Source organism: Neofelis nebulosa, chromosome 5 (assembly GCF_028018385.1).
Source record: "Neofelis nebulosa isolate mNeoNeb1 chromosome 5, mNeoNeb1.pri, whole genome shotgun sequence".
Lineage (NCBI taxonomy): Eukaryota > Metazoa > Chordata > Mammalia > Carnivora > Felidae > Neofelis > Neofelis nebulosa.
In genome coordinates this window covers 154,123,592-154,144,741 of record NC_080786.1, presented here as the reverse complement: position 1 = coordinate 154,144,741, position 21,150 = coordinate 154,123,592, and the positions used below count along the sequence as shown (strand labels likewise).

The following is a 21,150-nucleotide window of genomic DNA, read 5'->3' as shown; positions in this document are numbered from 1 at the left end:
TAGGGTTCAGCTGCAAAAGAACCCAAACGCAGAGTGCTCAGAAGAATGATGAAGCAGTGCTGATAACTCCCAGTGTTAGGATTTCTGTCTGTCTGGCTAGCTAATAACTCGGCCCTGGTTTCTCAGGATACGCCGGGCTAATAAGAGACCAAGTGTTGGTGAAAGTTATAAATGGTGGAAGTACTATAATAAAAGTAACTTCACATAAAGTTAAGTAACATAAATGTCGCCCACTCATGTGTTTAGTTACTTGTCAAGTTACAGACCTCAGAAACGTGGAACATATAGTTTGGTTGACGGCGTGTTAGCCCAGACTGGAGTTTCTCGATGATGCTTTGTTGGAAGAGCCATTTGATGCTATAGGGTGGTTACCAGCATCTCTGGCCTCTGCCCGCTAGATCGCTAGATGCTAGCAGCATCCAAGTTGTGACAACCGAAAACACCTCCAGACATTGCCAAATATCCCAGGGTTGGGGGTGGGGAGAGATAAGGAAATAACAGCCCCCAGCTGAGAAGTACAATTTTACGGGCAAAGTGTAGGGCAAAATTTCAGTATAGTACTTGGTGGAAAGAAAAAAAATGGCGTCTGGTTGGCACAGTTGTCACTGATCGGGTCCAGATATTCACCAATTTAGGTGAACAGAATTTGTGAGGAATGACCTCGGGTTATTATAGTAGGTTTCAGGTGTGTTGTTTTCTTTTCTTACTGTCCTGCTTACATCTTCAAGGTTATCAATCAGCCAGGGAAAAAAAGCTATCAAGGTAACATTCAAGTGAGACATACATTTGTCACCGGATAATTGAACAAGCTTTTGTCTGTGTATGTGTGTGTGTCTTATTGGAAATTCTGTCTTTACATATAATTTAAAATTCATTTGATGTCAATTGATTAAAATAATGACGTGACTTTCCTATAGTCTAAAGAGAAAAAATATTTACGTATGAACATTAGTTTAAAATATGCCTTGATGCTCTTAGGGGATATTTCTGTTATTGTTTTTTTAACCTTAGCTTATTTTTTTTTTTTCATTTTTTTTTTTTATTTATTTTTGGGACAGAGAGAGACAGAGCATGAACGGGGAAGGGGCAGAGAGAGAGGGAGACACAGAATCGGAAACAGGCTCCAGGCTCCGAGCCATCAGCCCAGAGCCTGACGCGGGGCTCGAACTCACGGACCGCGAGATCGTGACCTGGCTGAAGTCGGACGCTTAACCGACTGCACCACCCAGGCGCCCCTAACCTTAGCTTATTTTTAAGAAGCGGGCTTAGCAATGAGATTCTTATTTTGATTCGGGCATTTTCTTGCAAACAGTTTTTTTTTTTTTTTTTTTTTTTTTAAAGCAGAGGCGAAATTGCCAGAAGGCTTGGGACTCCTATTAAGTGCCTGACACCGTGTTCCCCGTAATAATTAAGTACAGAAAGTAATCAATTTGTACAGAGCCAGTTTGGTGCTGCTGATGCACTATAGTCCTTACATAGCCACTATTTTTAGATTCTTTGTAGAAGAGGGACAGAGTACCTGTCTAGGCCTAGTTACCTTGGCAACTATCTCGTGTGACTAAGAAAACCTAAAGAGCATATTGATAATCCATAATGATGTCGGAAGATTTCAGGTTATCAGAGAGTGACAGCAAGAAAGATTTCAAAGACACTCAGGTCTCACTGGGAAAATAATGTCTGCTTTCATCTCCAAAAAAGCCTGTCACTTGAATTAAAAAAAAAAAAAAAAGGCGGGGCAGAGGAGCATAGCGAGCATTCTCATGGATTTATTTGTCGCGTGTCAGTTTCCATTCAGGACAAGAAGCTTCACTTTATTTTTTCTCTTCTGAGAGATGACAGTATGAATGTAGCAAAAGAGAGCAGAAGTGTAGTTATAAATACATATCTAGTAGCTGCCTTAAAATGGACTCTAACTAGTATCCTTGGCTATAACCTCCTATTATTCCCATTGAAGTAGCTTTAGGTTAATGTAAATTATAAAAACTCACAATACTGTGAGCTGAGAATGACCATTGATATAAACGCAGAATCTGGGAGTATTTTCTAGGAGGCCAAAGAAACTGGGAGTTTTAAAAGAAACTGGAAGTCTGAAGAAACTGAAATCTGATAATTAGAGATTCAAGATCCAACCAGAGTAACTGGAGAACGGAATAATAAAAAAGAATAAGAACAGGTCCTACTTCAGAAAACGATAGAATAGCATGTATCAGATTAACCTGGAAGTAGATAAAAATTATGAACTTGGGGAAAAGCAAAACTGTACGTGGACACTGGAGAAACACCAAGAGCGGGTGGAAAGGATTTGACCCATGAAAGAAGAGCAAAGGGTTAGGTGATATGTGCACTGATACCACTTTTCCCCTGAGGACAGTCCCCAGGCTTTGTGAGGTAGGAGGGGAAACCTCGAATACTAGAAGAAAAGCAGAAAGCTATAGTTCTATGGGATTGACATACAGAAGGACAAAAGTCTGCAATGTCAAATCACCTGCAGTTGAGGAAGATAAGTTGAAATTCCAGTAAGGAGGGAATTCCTTAAATTCCGAACAGTGGGAAGTCCTAAAATCTAAAGATAAACTTCCCTGAAAAACTTACTTGACACCCGGACTGGAAAATGTGGAAGATAATCCCAGTAAAAATTAAAAAGAAAAATAACTAGACATACAAAAAAGAGAAAGTAGGTAGTAGAAATAGACCTTGAGAGAATCCAGATGAATGTTAGACAAAGACTTAAAAACTTCTATTTAAAATATGGTCAATACGTTAGGGTCACCTGGGTGGCTCAGTCGGTTAAGCGTCCAACTCTTGATTTCAGCTCAGGCCATGATCTCACTGTTCCTGGGACTGAGTCCTGTGTTCAGCTCTGTGCTAACAGCATGGAGCCTGCTTGGGATTCTGTCTTTCCCTCTGCCCCTCTCCCCCACTCCCCCACTCATTCTGTCTCCTCTCTCTCTCTCAAAATAAGTAAACATCTTAAATAAACAAACAAATAAATAAAATATGTTCAATAAGGAAAATACGGGCGTAATGAATAATTATCTGGGAAAGACCAGAAGAGAAAATGAAAACTATAAAAAGGAACCAGTAGAAATATAAAAATTCAGTGTATTGGCTTTAATGGAAGATTGGAGAAGGAAGAAAGGATCAGTGAATTTGAAGATAAATTAGAATACATTATCCTGTTTGAAGCACAGAGAGAAAGAAATCTGCAGAGGAAGTGAGCAGCATCTCAATGACATGGGACATTCATTAGATGGTCTGATCTCCATATAATTAGAAGTCCAGAAAAACAGAAGATTGAGACTGGGGAAGAAAAAAATATTTCAAGAAATAATGGTGACAGTTTTCCCAATTTTGGTATTAAAGTTCCAGAGCCAAAAATCAGTAAATCTCAAGTATAAATATAATCACATGCAGACACATTATAAAGAGTCCTGTTGCTGAAAACCAAAGATAAATAAAAAAATCTTATAAATCTGAGAGAGGAGAAGTCTTTTCTTTTTTTAATTTTTTTAAACATTTATTCATTTTTGAGAGAGAGAGACAGAGCATGAACAGGGGAGGGGCAGAGAGAGAGTGGGAGACACAGAATCTGAAGCAGGCTCCAGGCTCCGAGCTGTCTGCACAGAACCCGACGTGGGGCTTGAACTCACAGACTGAGAGATCATGAACTGAGCTAAAGTCGGACGCTCAACTGACTGAGCCACCCAGGCGCCCCTGAGAGAGGAGAAATCTTAAGTAAAGGGAGATATCAGTACAAATGATGGATGACTTCTCATCAGATATTTTGGAGGACAGAAGACAGTGGAACAACATCTTTGAAATGTTGACAAGGATAAAAAAAAAAAAAAAACCCTGTTGACCTAGGTTCCTGTATCTGTGAAGAATAGTCTTTAAAAAACAGGGAAAGGGGCGCCTGGGTGGCGCAGTCGGTTAAGCGTCCGACTTCAGCCAGGTCACGATCTCGCGGTCCGTGAGTTCGAGCCCCGCGTCAGGCTCTGGGCCGATGGCTCGGAGCCTGGAGCCTGTTTCCGATTCTGTGTCTCCCTCTCTCTCTGCCCCTCCCCCGTTCATGCTCTGTCTCTCTCTGTCCCAAAAATAAATAAAAAATGTTGAAAAAAAAAAATTAAAAAAAAAAATAAAAATAAAAATAAAAAACAGGGAAAGTAGATATTTTCAATAAACCAAAGCTGGAAGAATGTGATAGCAGAAGTTTTGACACATGAAGTCACTGAAGGCAAAAAGGAAATGACCTAAAATGGAAATTCAGATCTATAGGCATAAAGCCCATTAGAAAAGGCAGGAAATATGTTAGTAAGCATTCAGAATTTTTTTTCTCTTTTAATGTCTTTAAATAATAATTGACAAATTATAAAATTATAACACTGTTTTATAGAGTTTAGGTATAAATAGATGTAATAACACAAAGCACAGAATATAAATGAAATTATTTGTGCTAGGGTTTTTACATTTCACATGAAGTAATGTAATTTTCACTTTTAGTACATGAAATCAAAATTATATAGATGCACACACACATATATTAGACATATGAATATTTATGTGTATATATCTCTACATAAATATGTGTGTGTATATATACATATGTAGTGTGTGTATATACATGTATATATACACACACAAATATGTATATCTGTATCTATATCAATATAAAGCTGAGTTCGAATTTATCCCATAAACGTACGATTGGCAAAACATAAAATCAAAATTTATGTATGTATAAGGCATCATTAATAGAATATAGGAGAAAAACCAATTGATGACTTCAGTATATTCAGAAAACACCATTTGACAGGATTCAACATCCATTCAGAATAAAAAATTCTCAGGAAACTAGAAATGTAAGGAACTTCTTTGACCTAATGGCATTTATGAATTTATTTACTTAAATGATTTATTTATTCATACTTAATGGCTGAGGACTAAATATTTTTCCTTTAACATTGGGACTGAGGATGTTCACAAATACCTCTTCTATTCAACACTGTTCCAGAAGTCCTAGGTAGGCATGAATAATAAGTAAAATGCATAAAATTTGGAAAGGAAAAGTCTCAACTGTCTTTAATCACAGACCTTGTTGTTTACGTAGAAAATTCCAAGTAATCTATAAAACAGTTCCCAGATACGTTTAGAAACTCAAGATACAAAAACACAATTTTTTTGTGTGTTTATATAGTAGAAACCAACAATTGGAAAATAATGTTTTAAAATTTCCATTTATATTAGGATAACACAAAAGATACTTGGGAGTAAATTTAACAACAGATGTGAAAGATTTCAACATGTGAAACTATACAACTATACATTGCTAATATAGAGTTGTGATGACCTAAAAAACTGGAAAATATACCATATTTAAGGACTAAAAAGCTAAATATTTTTAAGGTAGCAGTCCTCTGTAAGATAATCAATGTAATCCTAATAAAAATCCCAACAGCGTAGAAAAGTGAAAGTCCGGGGACACCTAGGTGGCTCAGTTGGTTAAGTGTACAACTCTTTATATCGACTCAAGGCATGATCTTGCAGTCGTGAGCTCGAGCCCCATGTTGAGCTCTGCACTGAGCATGAAGCCTGCTTGGGATTCTCTCTCTCCCTCTCTGTCTGCCCCGTCCCCCCCGTCTCTTGCTTTCTTCCTCTCTCAAAATAAATAAATAAGCATTTAAAAAATAAAGAAAAATGGAAGTCCTATAGTCTAAGTTGATTTAAAAGACATGCATGAGAAAGTTACAGGACTGAGAATTGTGCAATCTTTAAAAAAGAATAAAGTTGGAGGACTCATACTAGCTACATTAAACAATACAGATACATAACTCAATAGAACATACTGGATGGTCTAGAATATGCTCACACACATATATGATAAATTAATTTGCAAGAGAGTCCACAATATTCCAAAGGTAAAGGAAAGTCTTTTTGACAAACAGTACTACACAAGAATGTAACAACAACAACAACAACAAAAAATGAATATCAATCCCTATCTCACACCTTATACCTTACACAGATTTAATTTGCTCTAAAATATAGACTGGGATATAAAATCCCAAACTATGAAGTCTCTAAAAGGAAACATAGAAGAATTATTCATCGTCTGAATGGTAGGCAAAGCTTTCTTAGGATAAAGAAAGCAGTAAAAGTCAAATACACCATTAAGAAAATAAAAGGCAACTACAAACTGAAAGAAAACATTTTACATATGCAAAAACACACATCTATTATATATATATATCTGGCACACATTTTATGTAACTAATATATCTGACAAATATATTTGACCATTATAAGATACATGATAAATATTTGTTTTCAACATACATAAAGAACTCCTACAAATCAATAAAACGTAGTCTAACATAACAACGGACAAAAGATTTGAGTAGATATTTCACAAAAGGAGATACACAAATGGCCACTAAGCACATAGAGACAACATTATTTCCATGATACCCTTGCCAAAAATGCACAACCTGCATCTAATCATGACAAAACAGAAAAAACCCAGTGTGAACAACTGGCTATGGAGTAATTCTTCAAAATGTTAAAGCCAAAAAATGCAGAAGAGACCAAAGAATGATCCAGACTGAAGGATGCATGCTAAGGAAGCATGACAGATAAATGGGATGTGTGCTACTGGTTGGGCTGGGAGAGAGAGCTGGGAGGGACATTGTTGGTCAGCAGACGGACTTTCCATATGGACTGCGTGTTCGGTGATGGAACACCTCCGAAGTTTCATTTCTTAATTTCGCTGCCTGTCCTATGGTAATAGTAGAATGTTTGCAGGATAGAGAACCCACACTATAGGATTATATGGATTTGAAGTTCAAGAAGAGGCAAACAAAGTCACATTGAAAGAAATCAGGACAGTGATTCCCTCTGGTGAGAGGGGATTGGTTGAAAGGAACCCTGGGCAAGTTGTGGGGTCCTGAAATGCTCTATGTTGCACTCATTTGGGTGGTTACACAGTGTACGTATTTAACAAAATATTCTGCTTGTACACTTAAGATCTGTATGTGTCACCGTATGTAAACTATATCTACAAAAAAAGGTGTAACTGAAGAAAACAGTTACAACACAGATTTTTAAAAAAGACACGTTTTCAGTGCATAGTGTAAAAATCAGTGCAAAGAAATATACAGCTCTGCACATCCAAAAAAAAAAAAAAGTTGAATTGTAAGATTCAATAAAATAACATTCCTCAGCCTCGACAGCCGATTACGTACAAAGAATAACAATCATGGTGACGTCTCACTTCTCCGTATATAAAGGCAGAGCATGCTGAAGCAGAGTGTGTGGTGTTCTAAGGGTAAAAACACAGGTTCTTTACTTTAATATTATGAAGCCCTTTTTTTCATCTTTGATACTAAAGCAAGATGCTTGCAATTCAAGAACACTGCAATACTCCACTGTGGTTGCATGTGGGGAAAAAACATACTCAAGGGCCTTCTCCAGTCACCCAGGAGTTGGAATGAAATTGACATCCAGGAATTTGCAGGAGGAAAGACGGTAGAGGGCTCAGCAAAGCACCCCCATCAGGAGAACCCTACATGGCTGGTCCCTCTGGCCACAGAAATAGGCTTCCTGGTTTCCAGGGAGGAGTGTACCACTCACTCCTCCTCAGGGGTACTTGTGTTAACAGTTATCTTTCTGTGATGGAATTGTGAGCTAGCTTCAGGTGTGTTTCCTCCATTTGTTTGCTTTCCAATTTGTCCGCAGTGAATGTGTGTGTGTGTGTGTGTGTGTGTGTGTGTGTGTGTGTGTGTGTGTAAATATATATATATATACATATATGTGAATATGTATGCATATATATGCATGTATTTATGATTGCTACCATACAGTATGAGGGAAATGGTTCATATATATGATGGAAAGACAATGGAGTATGAAAATTTTGTCTTTGTTGAAAATATTGGAAATTCCTGTGGAAAACTCCCTAAGACCTAGATCTTACTTTGCCTGGGACGGTCTGAGGCTGTGCCTGCCTCCCTGGCATAATTACTTCTGGTATCTGTTTTGTTCTCAAAACTGTCCCATGTTGGATGATAAATTTGTACAGCCACCAACTTAAGACACTTACAGAGATATTTATTACACACTGGAAGACTCAAAGTTTATTTGGCTTTGTTCCCACTCTCAGAGTTTCCATGACATTTACATGGACTTCCCACTTATCATTAAAACTATAAAGGATGATTTTTTATGAGAAAATAAAGAAGGTGAACCTATCCGTCTGTCAGTCTTTACTCCTCTGAACAAGTCCCTGGGGCATAAGCCCTAATTATCTCAGAAGTGGAAGGCTAAAGTGACCATTTGGAGGGGTGGGTTTCCTCTGTGTTTATAACATGTAATAGGGACCTAACAGGTCTAGATTGTAGACTTCTTGGGAGCTGACGTTGTGTAACTTGAGCATTTCATGAGACTTGAGGTTTCATGATTGTTCTTCTTAGGACAATCAGGAAATATATAGAAGTAATTTATTAAAGGTTGCTAACACTGTTTGCCTATTTTGAAAATGAAATGTTGCTCTGCTTGGAATTTAGCTCTAGCCATAAAACCAGACTTGCCTGTAGTGTTCAATAACCAGCATGTCTGTCTCCTAACCATTACACAAATGTACTTGGAGGTCGTTTAATTATTTGTATGTGCCACTTCCTTCCATCCTTTGTCTTCCTGCAGACGGAACTCCCAAAATTATTTCTGCCTTTAGTGAAAAAGTGGTGAGTCCAGCAGAACCAGTCTCCCTCATGTGCAACGTCAAGGGAACTCCGTTGCCCACCATCACGTGGACCCTGGACGACGACCCGATCCTCAAGGGTGGCAGTCACCGCATCAGCCAGATGATCACGTCGGAGGGAAACGTGGTCAGCTACCTGAACATCTCCAGCTCTCAGGTCCGGGATGGGGGAGTCTACCGCTGCACTGCCAACAATTCGGCGGGAGTCGTCCTGTACCAGGCTCGAATAAACGTAAGAGGTGCTTGTCAAATCAGCTCCTCAAAAAAAACCAAAAAACAAAAAACAAAAAAAACAACAACAACAAAAAACCCAAAAAACAAAAAAAAACCACATCTAACTCACTGTAGTGGAGAAGAAGGTTTCTGCATGCCCTGAGCTGAGTCTCGGAATGCCGAAAACAGATTCACCGTTGCTTCCCATTTCCTACCCTCTCATTTCGGCTCCAGAATGGCCCAGATTGGGTTCATGTGGGAAGTGGCATTTTGTTCTTTTCAGTCAGCTTGTTCTCTTTGTTACTCTTCGATTTGTCCACTTGATCTTTTCTTTCCCGGTTTATGCTCTGCACGCTCTTTTCCTTCCTCCTCCTCTTCTGTTCTTCCACATTCATGGTAAAGCTCCATGTACCTGGTATTTTAACTTACATTCATAGTGCACCATGGCATAACCTCCGTCTTGATAAACCTACGTCATGGAGAGAGTTTGAAAATTGAATTGCTCCCGGTGTTTTCACAAAAAACAGCATGATTGTTCAGGGCAGACTAATTACTTTTTGTTGAAGAAATTGCCTCTTCTCTTGTAATTCAAGACATTTTCATAGAAGTAGTTGATACTTAGAGTATTTAACACTCCTTCGATCCATTTGAAAGTAATGAAACGAAAAGGAAAAAGAAGGACAGCTCAGTAGAAGAATCCAAATGCAGAGAAGATCGTGTAATAGAAAAGCTGAAAAAGATATTTTTCACATGGAAATAATCTACATTGTTTTTCTTTTACTCAAGGAAAAGTGTACCCGTTTCCACACATGAGATGTACCCTTAAATTATTTTCAAGAGTTCCTTTGTGTCTCTCTAGGGCCTGCAAGCATTCGGCCAATGAAAAATATCACAGCCATCGCAGGACGGGACACGTACATCCACTGCCGTGTGATTGGCTATCCGTATTACTCCATCAAATGGTACAAGAACTCTAATCTGCTTCCTTTCAACCACCGCCAAGTGGCGTTTGAGAACAACGGCACTCTAAAACTCTCAGATGTGCAAAAAGAAGTAGATGAGGGAGAGTACACGTGCAACGTGCTGGTTCAACCACAGCTCTCCACCAGCCAGAGTGTCCACGTGACGGTCAAAGGTAAGGCTGTTCTCCCTGTCCCCACACGTCTTGCCCTTACTCAGCTCTTTCACCAGAGGGACGATGAAGAGCAGGGGGGATCTTAGAAGCTGCATGTTTACAGCAGGACAGTTACAAAAACAGGAAGGATAGAGTACCTCACATGTTCTGATCTCTTGACTCCTCGATGCATCCACTCCTGCATCAAGAGCTGTGGTTGATATGATTTTCTTTTCATGTGGAAGTTTTGGTTTGGTTTTCCAGAGGACATGTGTTGTCAGTATTACCACAAGGAGAGAGAGAGAGAGAGAGAGAGAGAGAGAGAGAGAGAGAGAGAGAGAGAGAGATCTCATTGGCTTCGTTACCTAGTTGTCCGACAGATCATTTTAAAACACATATAGATCTTCCTCCACTTACAGTGGGGTTACGTCCCAATAAACTCATTGTAAGTTGAAAATGTAGTAAGCCAAAAATGTATTCAATATATCTCACTACGAAACCTCGTAGCTTAGCCTAGCCTACCTGAAACATGCTCAGAACAGTAACATTCGTCTGCAGTTGGGCAAAAATCATGCAATGCAAATCTGACTTTATAATAAAATGTTGTCTATATCCTGTAATGTATTAAATACGGTACAGAAAGTGAAGAACAGAAAGGTTGTGTGGGTGAAGTATGGTTGTCTGTTTGGGTTGTTTACCCCTGTGACTGCTGGCTGACTGGGAGTCGTCTAGCATCAACGTGAGGGTATCTACTGCATAGCACCAGCTCTGGGTGGTGGGGGGGGAAGTAGGTTCAAAATTCAAAGTACAGTTTCTAGTGGATGCACTCGTCTTCTACACCATCGTGAAGTGGAAAAATCATAAGTTGAACCATCCTAAGTTGAGAACCATCTGAATCTTTGTTTTCCTAAAAAATCCTGAAAGCACGTTCTTGCAGAATCCTACCAGAAGAGGTTTTCTGTAACAGATCAAGACTTCAGACTTCTCATGTTGAATAGATGATCAGGTCAAAACAACAACATAGGAATTATATGATTAAAGAGCTCCACAGAAAAATTCCTTGATTTTTAAATGATTCTTTACATCTCAGTTCACCAGGATGAACTTTGGGGGATGAACAAAGTTTTCCATGGCCTTCCCCAACCTTTTTCCCCTATAAACCTTGTTAGTTTACCTTTCCAGGACACCTATAAATACACATACACACACACACATACACACACACACACACACACACACACACACATGCACACACACACATGCACACACACACATGCACACAGATGTGCATGCACACATATAATCTGTGTAATATATCATGTATGTTATATAATATGTAGCATATATGAGGTATAATTTCACATTAATAATTTCAGTCTTTTAAAAATAGCCACATATCTTAAGACTTTTCTCAGATCATTAGAATTTCTTGGTAAACCAGACTGTGATAGCTGCATAAAACTTCATTTTGTAGTTGAATTTATTTCTTCAACTGCCATTCCTGAAACATCTGCTTGATGCTGGGCTCTACTCCAGGCATTGAGGGAAACAGTGATGAAGAAGGTAGACAAGTTTCTTCCCCTGTCGAACTCTCCTTCCAATCACGAGAGACAAACAGTAAACAAACAAAACAAGCAAATAAACCAGAAAGTATAATACAATGTAGAGAATTAAAACATGTTAGTATCTTAAATATTAGCTGCATTGGAGAATTAGAAGCTAGATCAATGAATGTTTGGTGCTTTGCTGTCTTAAAATTCATTTTCTATCTGAATGAATGTCTTACCCACACATTGTTTTGTAACATAGTAAGTTGATCATTTGGAAATTATTGGTTTGCTGAGTTAGGTAGATCTTTGAAACATTGACACAATTTATAATAATGTCAGAATATCACCATGGTTTCATCAGAAAAGTATTTCAGTATTGGGAAGCTGTCGAGTTCATAGTGACAGATACAAGTCTTACAAAAGTCTATTCTTTTGCTTGAGAGTTTCAATTTCATTGTTTGCAGCAAATACAGTCAGTTGTGATCATAGGAGTGACAGGCTTATTTCTTTTTTTTTCTAGGAAAATGTCTGCTAGTTACCCAAGCCTGAATAGCTATAGCTTTTAGGCAGCCATTCTCTGTGGAAACAATGGAATTCCATGAAAAGAGTGGCTAGTTGAGCTTGTAACTCAGACAAGTGCACAAGTACTTTGCTTCAAGACAACCTTCCTGCTCAGCAGATAGATCAAGTGCTTTGTGCATTTTCCCCATTTTGTTACACAGAGCATAGAACTCTGGAAATGTCATGGGCTTATTATTTTTATGGCTCCATAAAGTGTCCTTAGAAACTGCTTTTGACAAAAATTGGGACTGTGTGGTGGTAAACAACACAATGACAGCTAGTACATTTTGGTGTCAGTGCCATGATTTGTGCGAAGGCCCCAGCAGTCTTACCCACCGTTACTTTTGTGTATCTATGCAAATGTCACCCCATTGAGAAAGGTGAATAATATCTTAGTGTTACAGTGAAAATGATTATCTTTTTGCCATCTCCCTAAAATGTTCTCAGGGATCCCCAGAGGTCTTCAGATTACATTTGGAAAATATCTTGGTGCTAAATATTTCTTTCTTTCTTTTCTTTCTTTCTTTCTTTCTTTCTTTTCTTTCTTTCTTTCTTTCTTTCTTTCTTTCTTTCTTTTCTTTCTTTCTTTCTTTCTTTCTAAATTAGCTGCCACCAGAATATAAGCTTCTTTTTTAATTTATTTATTTAAATTCAAGTTAGTTAACATACAGTGTAGTGTTGGTTTCAGGAGTGGTACCCAGTGTTTATCACTTACACATAACACCCAGTGCATCAGCAGTCAAAAATAATGAAATATTGCTATTTGCAACAATGTGGATAGAACTAGGGTGTATTAGGCCGAGGGAAATAGGTCAGGCCGGAAAAGACAAATATCATATTATTTCATTCATCTTTGGAATTTAGGAAACACAACACATGATCATAGGGAAGGAAGGAAAGGAAAAATAAGATAGAGAACCTAGAGAAGGAAGCAAACCATAAGAGACTCTTAAATAAATATTTCATTTATTTCTAATATTTAACCATTTTGAATGATGTGTCAAATGCCCTTCTCTATGCATTGGCCTTTATCTACTTGTGAGATGATTTATTTCAGGAAAAATTGCCAGTGTGACCGTTAGATAAATGGATACAGATATTTTAATGTCAGGTTTTTAGGAGACATAAATTCAAACAAAGACCATTTGAATTATTCACTTATATTCTTAAAATGTTCTCGACCAGCAGAAATCAATGTATTAATCTTTATCCTTTTAATTTTGTGTGACAGAAACTGACTCAAACTGGCTTATCCCCAAAAGGAGAATTTATTGGCTCTTAATAACCAAAGTATCGATCATTTTAGAAAACAAATCAGATAGTTTTGGTTTCAAGAATTTCTTTTCTTCTAAGGATATATTATGTAGAATAATCATTTTCAGGTTCTTGGCAAGGATTGTCGAATGAAAGAAGGAACATATTATTTTGTGCAATATTTCATTATAGTTGCCTGGTGAGGAATAGCCGTCAGTGAGTGGGGAAGTTGAAGGGATTTGGGATCTGCACTGCTACAGGGAGGTTGGGGAAGGCTTCTCTGAGAAACTGACATCTGATCAAGGACATGGAGGTGGGCAAGATAGCCAAACATATACCCGGGGCAAAGAGCATTCTAGGCAGAGGGAACACAAATAGTCAGGAGTGGGCCTGGCAACCTAGAGAACTAGTAGAGAGGCAATATGGCAGGAACAAAGTGGACACAGGGTAGGGGTATGGTCAGAATTAGCAGGGTCCTCTCATGGCGGACCAGGGCTGGGCTCGGAGGGTTTGAGTTTTTCCTTTGAGTGAGATGGAGGGGTGATCAGAGATGTCAGATTAAACAGAGATGTCACCTGGCCTGGGTTGTAAAAGGGTATGCCTGACTTCTATTGCTGAGAAAAGGCTGAAGCCCAGAAGGGACAGAGAGGGGGTGAGGAGAAGACAGATTCTGGATATATTTTGAAGGTCTCCTCCATGGGATTCCCTGATGGACCGGATGTAGGTGTAAGAGGATACAATCTGGGCCTGAGCAATGGCAAGACTAGTGCTTCTGTCAGTTCAGCCAAGAGAAGATGCAGTGAAGCAACTTAAGGGAAGAAGTCAGGAGTCTACTTTTGGATGTACTGAGCTTGAAACACTAAGTGGATCCACTAAATAGACAGTTGGATAGGTAAGAGTGGAATTTAGGACAGCAGAATCTTAAGCAGATTTGGAGACATCGGTGAATAAATAATGCGTAAGACACAGGCCTACATGTGACCATCAGGAGACTGTATACCTCATTGCAGATTTTCACTCATATAGACAGATTTATCAATCCCTTAGTTAGACTCACAGTAAAACCTGTGCACCAGATATCTGAAGCTAAAGTCCGATGGAAATTCGTACAAGAACTGTTTGAAACTTAAATCTGTATCTTTAAATTTCCTCGATGAGGACAGATCAGTGTATCAACCATGATCCTATCGATTGCAAAGCACAGGAGCTCATTCAGACTGGTTTAATGGCAACTACTACAGTGTATGGGGGAGGTAGGGGTGGAGGTCAAGGTTGTATTGAACTAAACTTTGGGAGGGGCAGAGAGAACGTAGGCCTTGGGGGAGGCCTGGTCTAGACCTTTAATTACCATCTGAAGCTTCTGATTCTTTGGTGTTTCCCTCTACACATCGGCTTCGTTCCCTCTGAGCAGCCCTTCCATTCGGCAAGAAAACTGGCCCTGAGTGTCCGTGGGCTCACATGCCCTTTCCCCAGTGGTTCCACATAGGAAACTTGTAGGGAGGGATTCTGGCTCCCTCCCAGGAACAGGCCACCACCCATTCCTGGACCAGTCACTGTGAGCAGACCTATGGGGTGCCTGGACAGGCTGCCCACTTACCCCCATACCTCCACACCAGGGAGAAGGTTGCACTTATCTAAAGAAAGAGGGACATGAAAGCAACAGACATTGCAAGCTGTCTCAAGATAGTGAATTAAAACACGAACGGAGCTGATCATGACTTCTGAATGTGTATTCACTTTACTTAGTAAAATGTGCTCGGTAAACAAAGGCCCCCAAGCAGGTCAACACCTCAGAAAATAAGTTCTGTCCAATAGCTAAGAATTCTCCCTAAAGGAAACCAGCCCCAGGGCCAGAAGAATGATGTTAGGCAGCAAACGCCAAGTAAAGACCATTGATAGAAAGCATGGGGGAAGGGGCCAGGCGGAAGGAAGACGTCAGGTGCCACAGGAAGTCAGACAGACAAGGGGACGAAGAGAGCAGAAAACCCTCTAGATGCGGGATGACGTTGAAACCAAGCAGGTCTTGATGAAACCTACAATAGACGAATGGACAAAGCAGGAGACGTCCCCGGCAGTCTCTGATGGTAGCCTTCTGGACGGCAGGTTACACCTCCATGGAGCCCACCATATGAGACTATCACACACTAACAAACATTTGATGGGAAAAACCTTAACAGTGGGTTTGCCAAGAAGCCTGGACTACTGAACTTGCTCAAAGAGGTGCTGAGTTGGTGTTCATTGGATGTATATAGCTTTTCACGCAGATGTCTTGGCAGAGGAGAGAGTATAGACTTTTGGTTAGTCGTTGCTTCAAAGCATGTTTTAAAAGGAGCATCTTGTGAACTAAATACAGTTGTCGGCTATCAGTACTCTAGCACATCCCCTTTACTTTTATTTAATTTCATCTCTTCTGTGTTGACACATCAAACTGTAGACACCAAAGGAGGAAATTGCAGGCTGGGCATACCAGGATAAGCCGGCGTATGTCTGTGTGGGACTTCCCAGATGAAAAATAATACATTCTGGGTTTCTGTGTATCACCTGACATCCCCTTTCATTTTTTTATTCATTGGTCACAGTTACCTGCATTGCACTGCAGCAAAAATATTTAGAGTAATTCAGTTTAACACACTGCTTGCATTTCTTACTTCAGATGACTTCTAACTTTCAATATATAGTAGTAATTATACACCATGAGCAATTTTAGCCTTTCCTCAGATGTTATTAGAAAGGTTGTAACCGAACTGACTTCTGAACATTTACATTTGGATTTTAAAATGTTTTGAAATGAAATATGTAAATTAAGTCACACTCCAGTGGCCGGGATTGTGGTCTATCAATGCTTTTAAAAAATTAATAACCTTTACTGATTTCAATTAAGATAAAGGTTATGATAAGGGAAGAGATAAGAAATCAACTGAATGATAGGAAAAGACAGATTTTTTTTTGCTTTGTGAATCAGGATTGAAAGACAGTCTTTTCTTATTTTATTTATATAAATAACAGCTCGATTACCTTTCTGGTTAGACTGCACAGTGAATATTTTATTCGGATAATTTCAGAAGAGCAAGTGTGATCCCTCACACGTTGGCTTCCTTGGAAAGCGGGCACACTCATTGCTGTCAATAATGCCACAAACTTGAGGGGGGGGCACACCATTTCCGTCTTGTTTCCAGGAGGTTCTTTTTTTTTTTTTAAACACTGAAAGCATTGTGTGTGGGGGAGGGGGGGTGCGCGTCTGTGTGCGTTTATTTCAACAACATTTGGAAGCAATACTATTTTCCAGCCATGTCCTTTTTGCTAATAGTCTTGGCCCTTCGCTTATTTTGTAGCATTGACTTACAACTTTGAAAAAAAAAAAAAAAACTTCAAAGATCGATTTAAACACCACGTTAACTATTGATAATGCCTACAACGTAAGCGGTTCTGAATTATATTAACCAACTACAAGCACCATTGTGCTGCTTTCGAGCATGTAGGGAGAAATGAAAGTCAAAATCCCTTCACTTCATTTCAATTTAACAAGCAGGGTTATATTTAACACATTTCAAAGCTTTTTCTTCCTCATTTTAGGTGCCACATTGAACTTGAACAGTGCCTAATTGAGTGTTTTAATTGCTAGGGACCAGCACTGCCAGGAAAGTTAATTGGCTGCTACATAAAAATGTCACCTTCTATTTATATTTATATAAAACTTTATAGTTTACAAACACTTTCATATGTGTAACCTTAATTAATGCTCACAGTGACTCTGTAATGTACATAAAGCATGAGCAGAGAAGCGGGATTAAGAGCGTGCGGGAGGCTTGCTCAAAGCTGTCCAGTAATGTATTCGGGATTCAAATACACGTCTTTGGGTTCCAGTGCAGCCCTGTAGTGGGCCTTAGAAAAGCAATCGGCATTGCAGTGGGAGGCCACGGTGGAGGGGAAGGAAATCAAGGCAATGAACCCGAGAAGAAAGCTCCTTGAAAAGTTAAGAAAGAAGATTACGTAACAATTAGGAAGGGCGTGAGGTTATTGAGGGCTTAATTTAAGAGAGAGAATGAGAACTAGTTACATTGATGAGAAGTAAAAGGAGGAATGGGTTTGGAAAGTGAGGGTGGGTAAGGACCCGAGGCGACTCCAGAAGTCCTCGCCTGGGTGACCGAGAGGCTGAGACAGGGAGCCTACGGTAGTCATGGCTTGGGAAGGGCTTTTGGAGAGTGAGGTTTGGTTGACAGCCTCTGGACCACCGTTCTGGATTCCGACCACAGGGACTTTGAAACATGGGTTTGGAGGGCTCCAATGAGTAGAGAGCGACAGTCAACACTGTAAGAGGTCAAGAGTGACTGAGGAGCATCAGGCTTTCACAATGCTTTTTCATGAGTTTTTAAAAATCAGTGTTGGCCAATAATGAGATGAGATGATGATGCTCGAAACACAACAAGAGCGATCACGGACATTAGCTCCCCCTTAGCTCATTTCACCGTGATCGTGGTGGCACTTTCCCATCCTAATGGGAGACACGCCTTTCTCATGCCCTGCTTCAAACTGAGGGAAGAATTAGGCGCCGTTGGCAGTATTTCCGGCCTGACAGTAGAGACCTTTTGCATTCTGCCCCCTGACAGGGACAAGGCTCTGCACCAGTTGACGCGTTCTGCCCCCAGCACAGCTCTTTGTCCTCCCCTGCACCTGCTCTGTGGCCATGGCGATCTGGCTAGTGCTGCTGTGGGTGCAGCTGGGGAGGTGGAGGCTGAATTAAAAATGGGGCTCAGCTCCCATCTCTGAGCGAGCAGTCGGGAGTCTGCCTGCCGATGACATCATTCTCCGGGGACTCCTGACAGCTGATGCCGTTTGGCCCCTTTGGCCCCGGGAGAGGCACGGCTCTGTGCGCGGCACCATGGGCAGGGCCATCCACTCCGGACATTTGCCCCTCTGCTGTTCCAACGAGGCTCGGGACCCACCTCTGTCAGGGATGACGTTCTTCTCTCTTTATCGATAAGCTCCGCTTGCTGCTGGGGTCATTGTTAGTATTGTTTGGGGGGAAACGTGGCGTTTCCAGGCTAGTTTTCTCTTTCAGGTGCCTCATTAAAGTTGAGCGGCGTTGAATGTAGGGTCCTATTTGCTGGGTCTCGCGTGGCCTTAGACTGTTGTCATTCACAAAATTTTTGCACTGATTGTCAGCAACTGCTTAGGGAAGGTACAGTTTCTCTTATGAATAATATGGGAGAAAATAGGCCTAGTAGAGGAATGTAGGGTAAGGTGGTAAATGTGCATTCCTTTTGTGGGACTTTGTGGTTTCAAATGGAGATTTACATTCTTTTGGTGACTCCCAGGGTGACAGAAGAAGGCTGATGAGGTGGGGGACTTGTACCACCCCCCCCCTTGATAAACTACCAAGGAGGAGTTTAATGGGTGCAGGTGGCTGCATTCACTCCCCTGGCTGACGATTTATGCTCTCAAGCTCCCGCAGGAGAGAATGACTCTCCTTTGGTTAGGATGTCAGAATTGAGCTCTGAAGTCAGCTTGACTGTCTTCTTCAGACAGGTTTGTCCTGGAGGTGGAAGACCTTGTAATTCCGCCCCCCCCTTGATTCTGGAAAACGAAGCTGGTACCTTTCTTCAAGGGAATCCTTCGTTAGATTTTTTTAGAAATGACACCCCAAATTGTTTTTCTCTCAGTAGAGGAAAAGGAAAAAAGATTATGTATTGGATTTGTTACGAAGTCAAAGAATGCAGGCTTTTACTCAGTTAAAGCTAAGATTGTGGAAGAAATAATATTTTGCAATACTTGGGCTTGTTAAACATGGGAACGTGGAGAAGGAGAGAATTACGTAGGCATGAGAAAAAAAGAAAGGATGACAAGAAAATTATGGCACTTTCCCTGCCTAGCCCGTAATCAGTCTCTTTGCAGACATACACAAGTGTATGTGTACCTATATCCAGCACACGGTAAAAGACCCTCAGGTCGTACTTAAGTAATATTTTTCTGATAATATTGTAAGTCAGGAAAAAAAACCCCACCTCTCAATCATTGAAAATCATGCAGTGGGATCTTTCATGTGGATTGGTACATATTATAACTATATAACTTTGTGCACATGTGATATATAACATAAATAATGTTTGCGTATTTTATTTATACTTATATATAAACATAAAATATATGCATGGGTTAAAATCCTGTATAAATATTTATATTTATATGCATTGGGTGCCTGGGTGGCTTAGTCAGTGAAGCTTCCAGTTCAGCTCAGGTCAGGTCTTGATCACAGGGTCATGAATTCAAGACCTGAATTGGGCTCTCTGCTGGGCATGAAGCACAGAAAGGAGGTTATTTAAAAATTAAAATTATTTAAGATTATTAAATATATATATACACACACTATATTCATATATGGATAGACATATTTGAGTATATATAAGAGATGCCTGCATATGCATAAATAGATGATACAAAGGTAAAGCCTTAGGGATATTAATGAATGTGGAGTTCACCTAGATGAGACTACCGTGTGATACTCACCTTGCCCTGGACGGAACCTGCATTTTTCCCGACTCTGTCTGCACAGACTTGTGCAGTGCCCCACCCTAAGCTCTGAGCCCGTCCTGATTCTGCACAGCCCACGATCACCGTAGTTCTTCCTTCTGTCGGATACAAATCTGCCTCCTCTCGCTGTTCCCTTTTGCTCTGGTCCCATTATTCCCTCCAGGGTGGCACTGAACAGCTGACCCCCACCTCCCCGGAAGCTGCCTACTGAGTATTTATGTGTGTATTTATTTTTGTGTGTACTTAATATACTTATTTTAAATCTACTTTTTAATGCCCTTATTAAGATAGACATATAAATGGGGGCGCCTGGGTAGCTCAGTTGGTTAAACATATGACTTCAGCACAGGTCATGATCTCACAGTGTGTGAGTTTGAGCCCCGTGTCGGGCTCTGTGCTGACAGCTCAGAGCCTGGAACCTGCTTCCGATTCTGTGTCTCCCTCTCTCTCTGCCCCTCCTCCGCTCACGCTGTCTCTCTCAAAAATAAATAAACAAAAAAAAATTTGTTTTAAATAAAAACTTAAAAAAAAAGATAGACATATAAATGTATATGAAAGCATGCAAAGTAAACCTTTTTGATGTTGTCCCCCAGCCCTTTGACACTGTGCCTCGTGCTACGATGAATATTCTAGTAGATGTGCCCCTGTGTGATATTAACTTGGTATCACTAATGACTGCAGAGCGCCCTCCAAAATACACTTTAGGCTGCTCCCAGCCACACACAAGAGTCCACATTTCCCCATATCTGTGCCAGTGCTTGATATTATCTGCCTTTCACAGTGTTGCAGATCTAATGCCTGTGGATTTTATTTTAATTTGCTTTTATTCCATTACTACTGACGTGGAGCATCAAACTCTTGATTATTAGATATCTGGGTATCCCATCTCTGAATTTCCTTGGCCCACCTCGACATCATTTTCCCTGCGATTTTTTCCTGCTTTGCTGTAATTCTTCCATGTAAATTTGAATCTCTTATTCCATAGAAATGGTTGTGAGTACCTTTTTCACGGCTGCCTCTCAGTTGTCTTCCATGGGGTCTTGATTCAGAAGTCCCTGAGCTCATGGAAGATCTATTCCTACACTATTTTCTGTGTTCACTCTATGTTTATATTTCCACTCTGCACATTTAGGTCTTTCGTCCACGTTGAGAACTGTAGATACAACGGAAGTGGGTGT

General features: G+C 40.2%; 1 protein-coding gene across 2 annotated transcripts in view; it reads left to right on the top strand.

The window, feature by feature from the left end:
- Window positions 1-21,150, top strand: part of DSCAM (DS cell adhesion molecule) — a 701,711-nt gene that overhangs the window by 464,319 nt on the left and 216,242 nt on the right. For both annotated transcript variants that reach the window (XM_058732055.1, XM_058732057.1), the window contains exons 7-8: window positions 8,695-8,991; window positions 9,825-10,100. In XM_058732055.1, coding sequence (XP_058588038.1) covers window positions 8,695-8,991; window positions 9,825-10,100 — 573 coding nt within the window. The remainder of the gene's footprint in view (window positions 1-8,694; window positions 8,992-9,824; window positions 10,101-21,150) is intronic.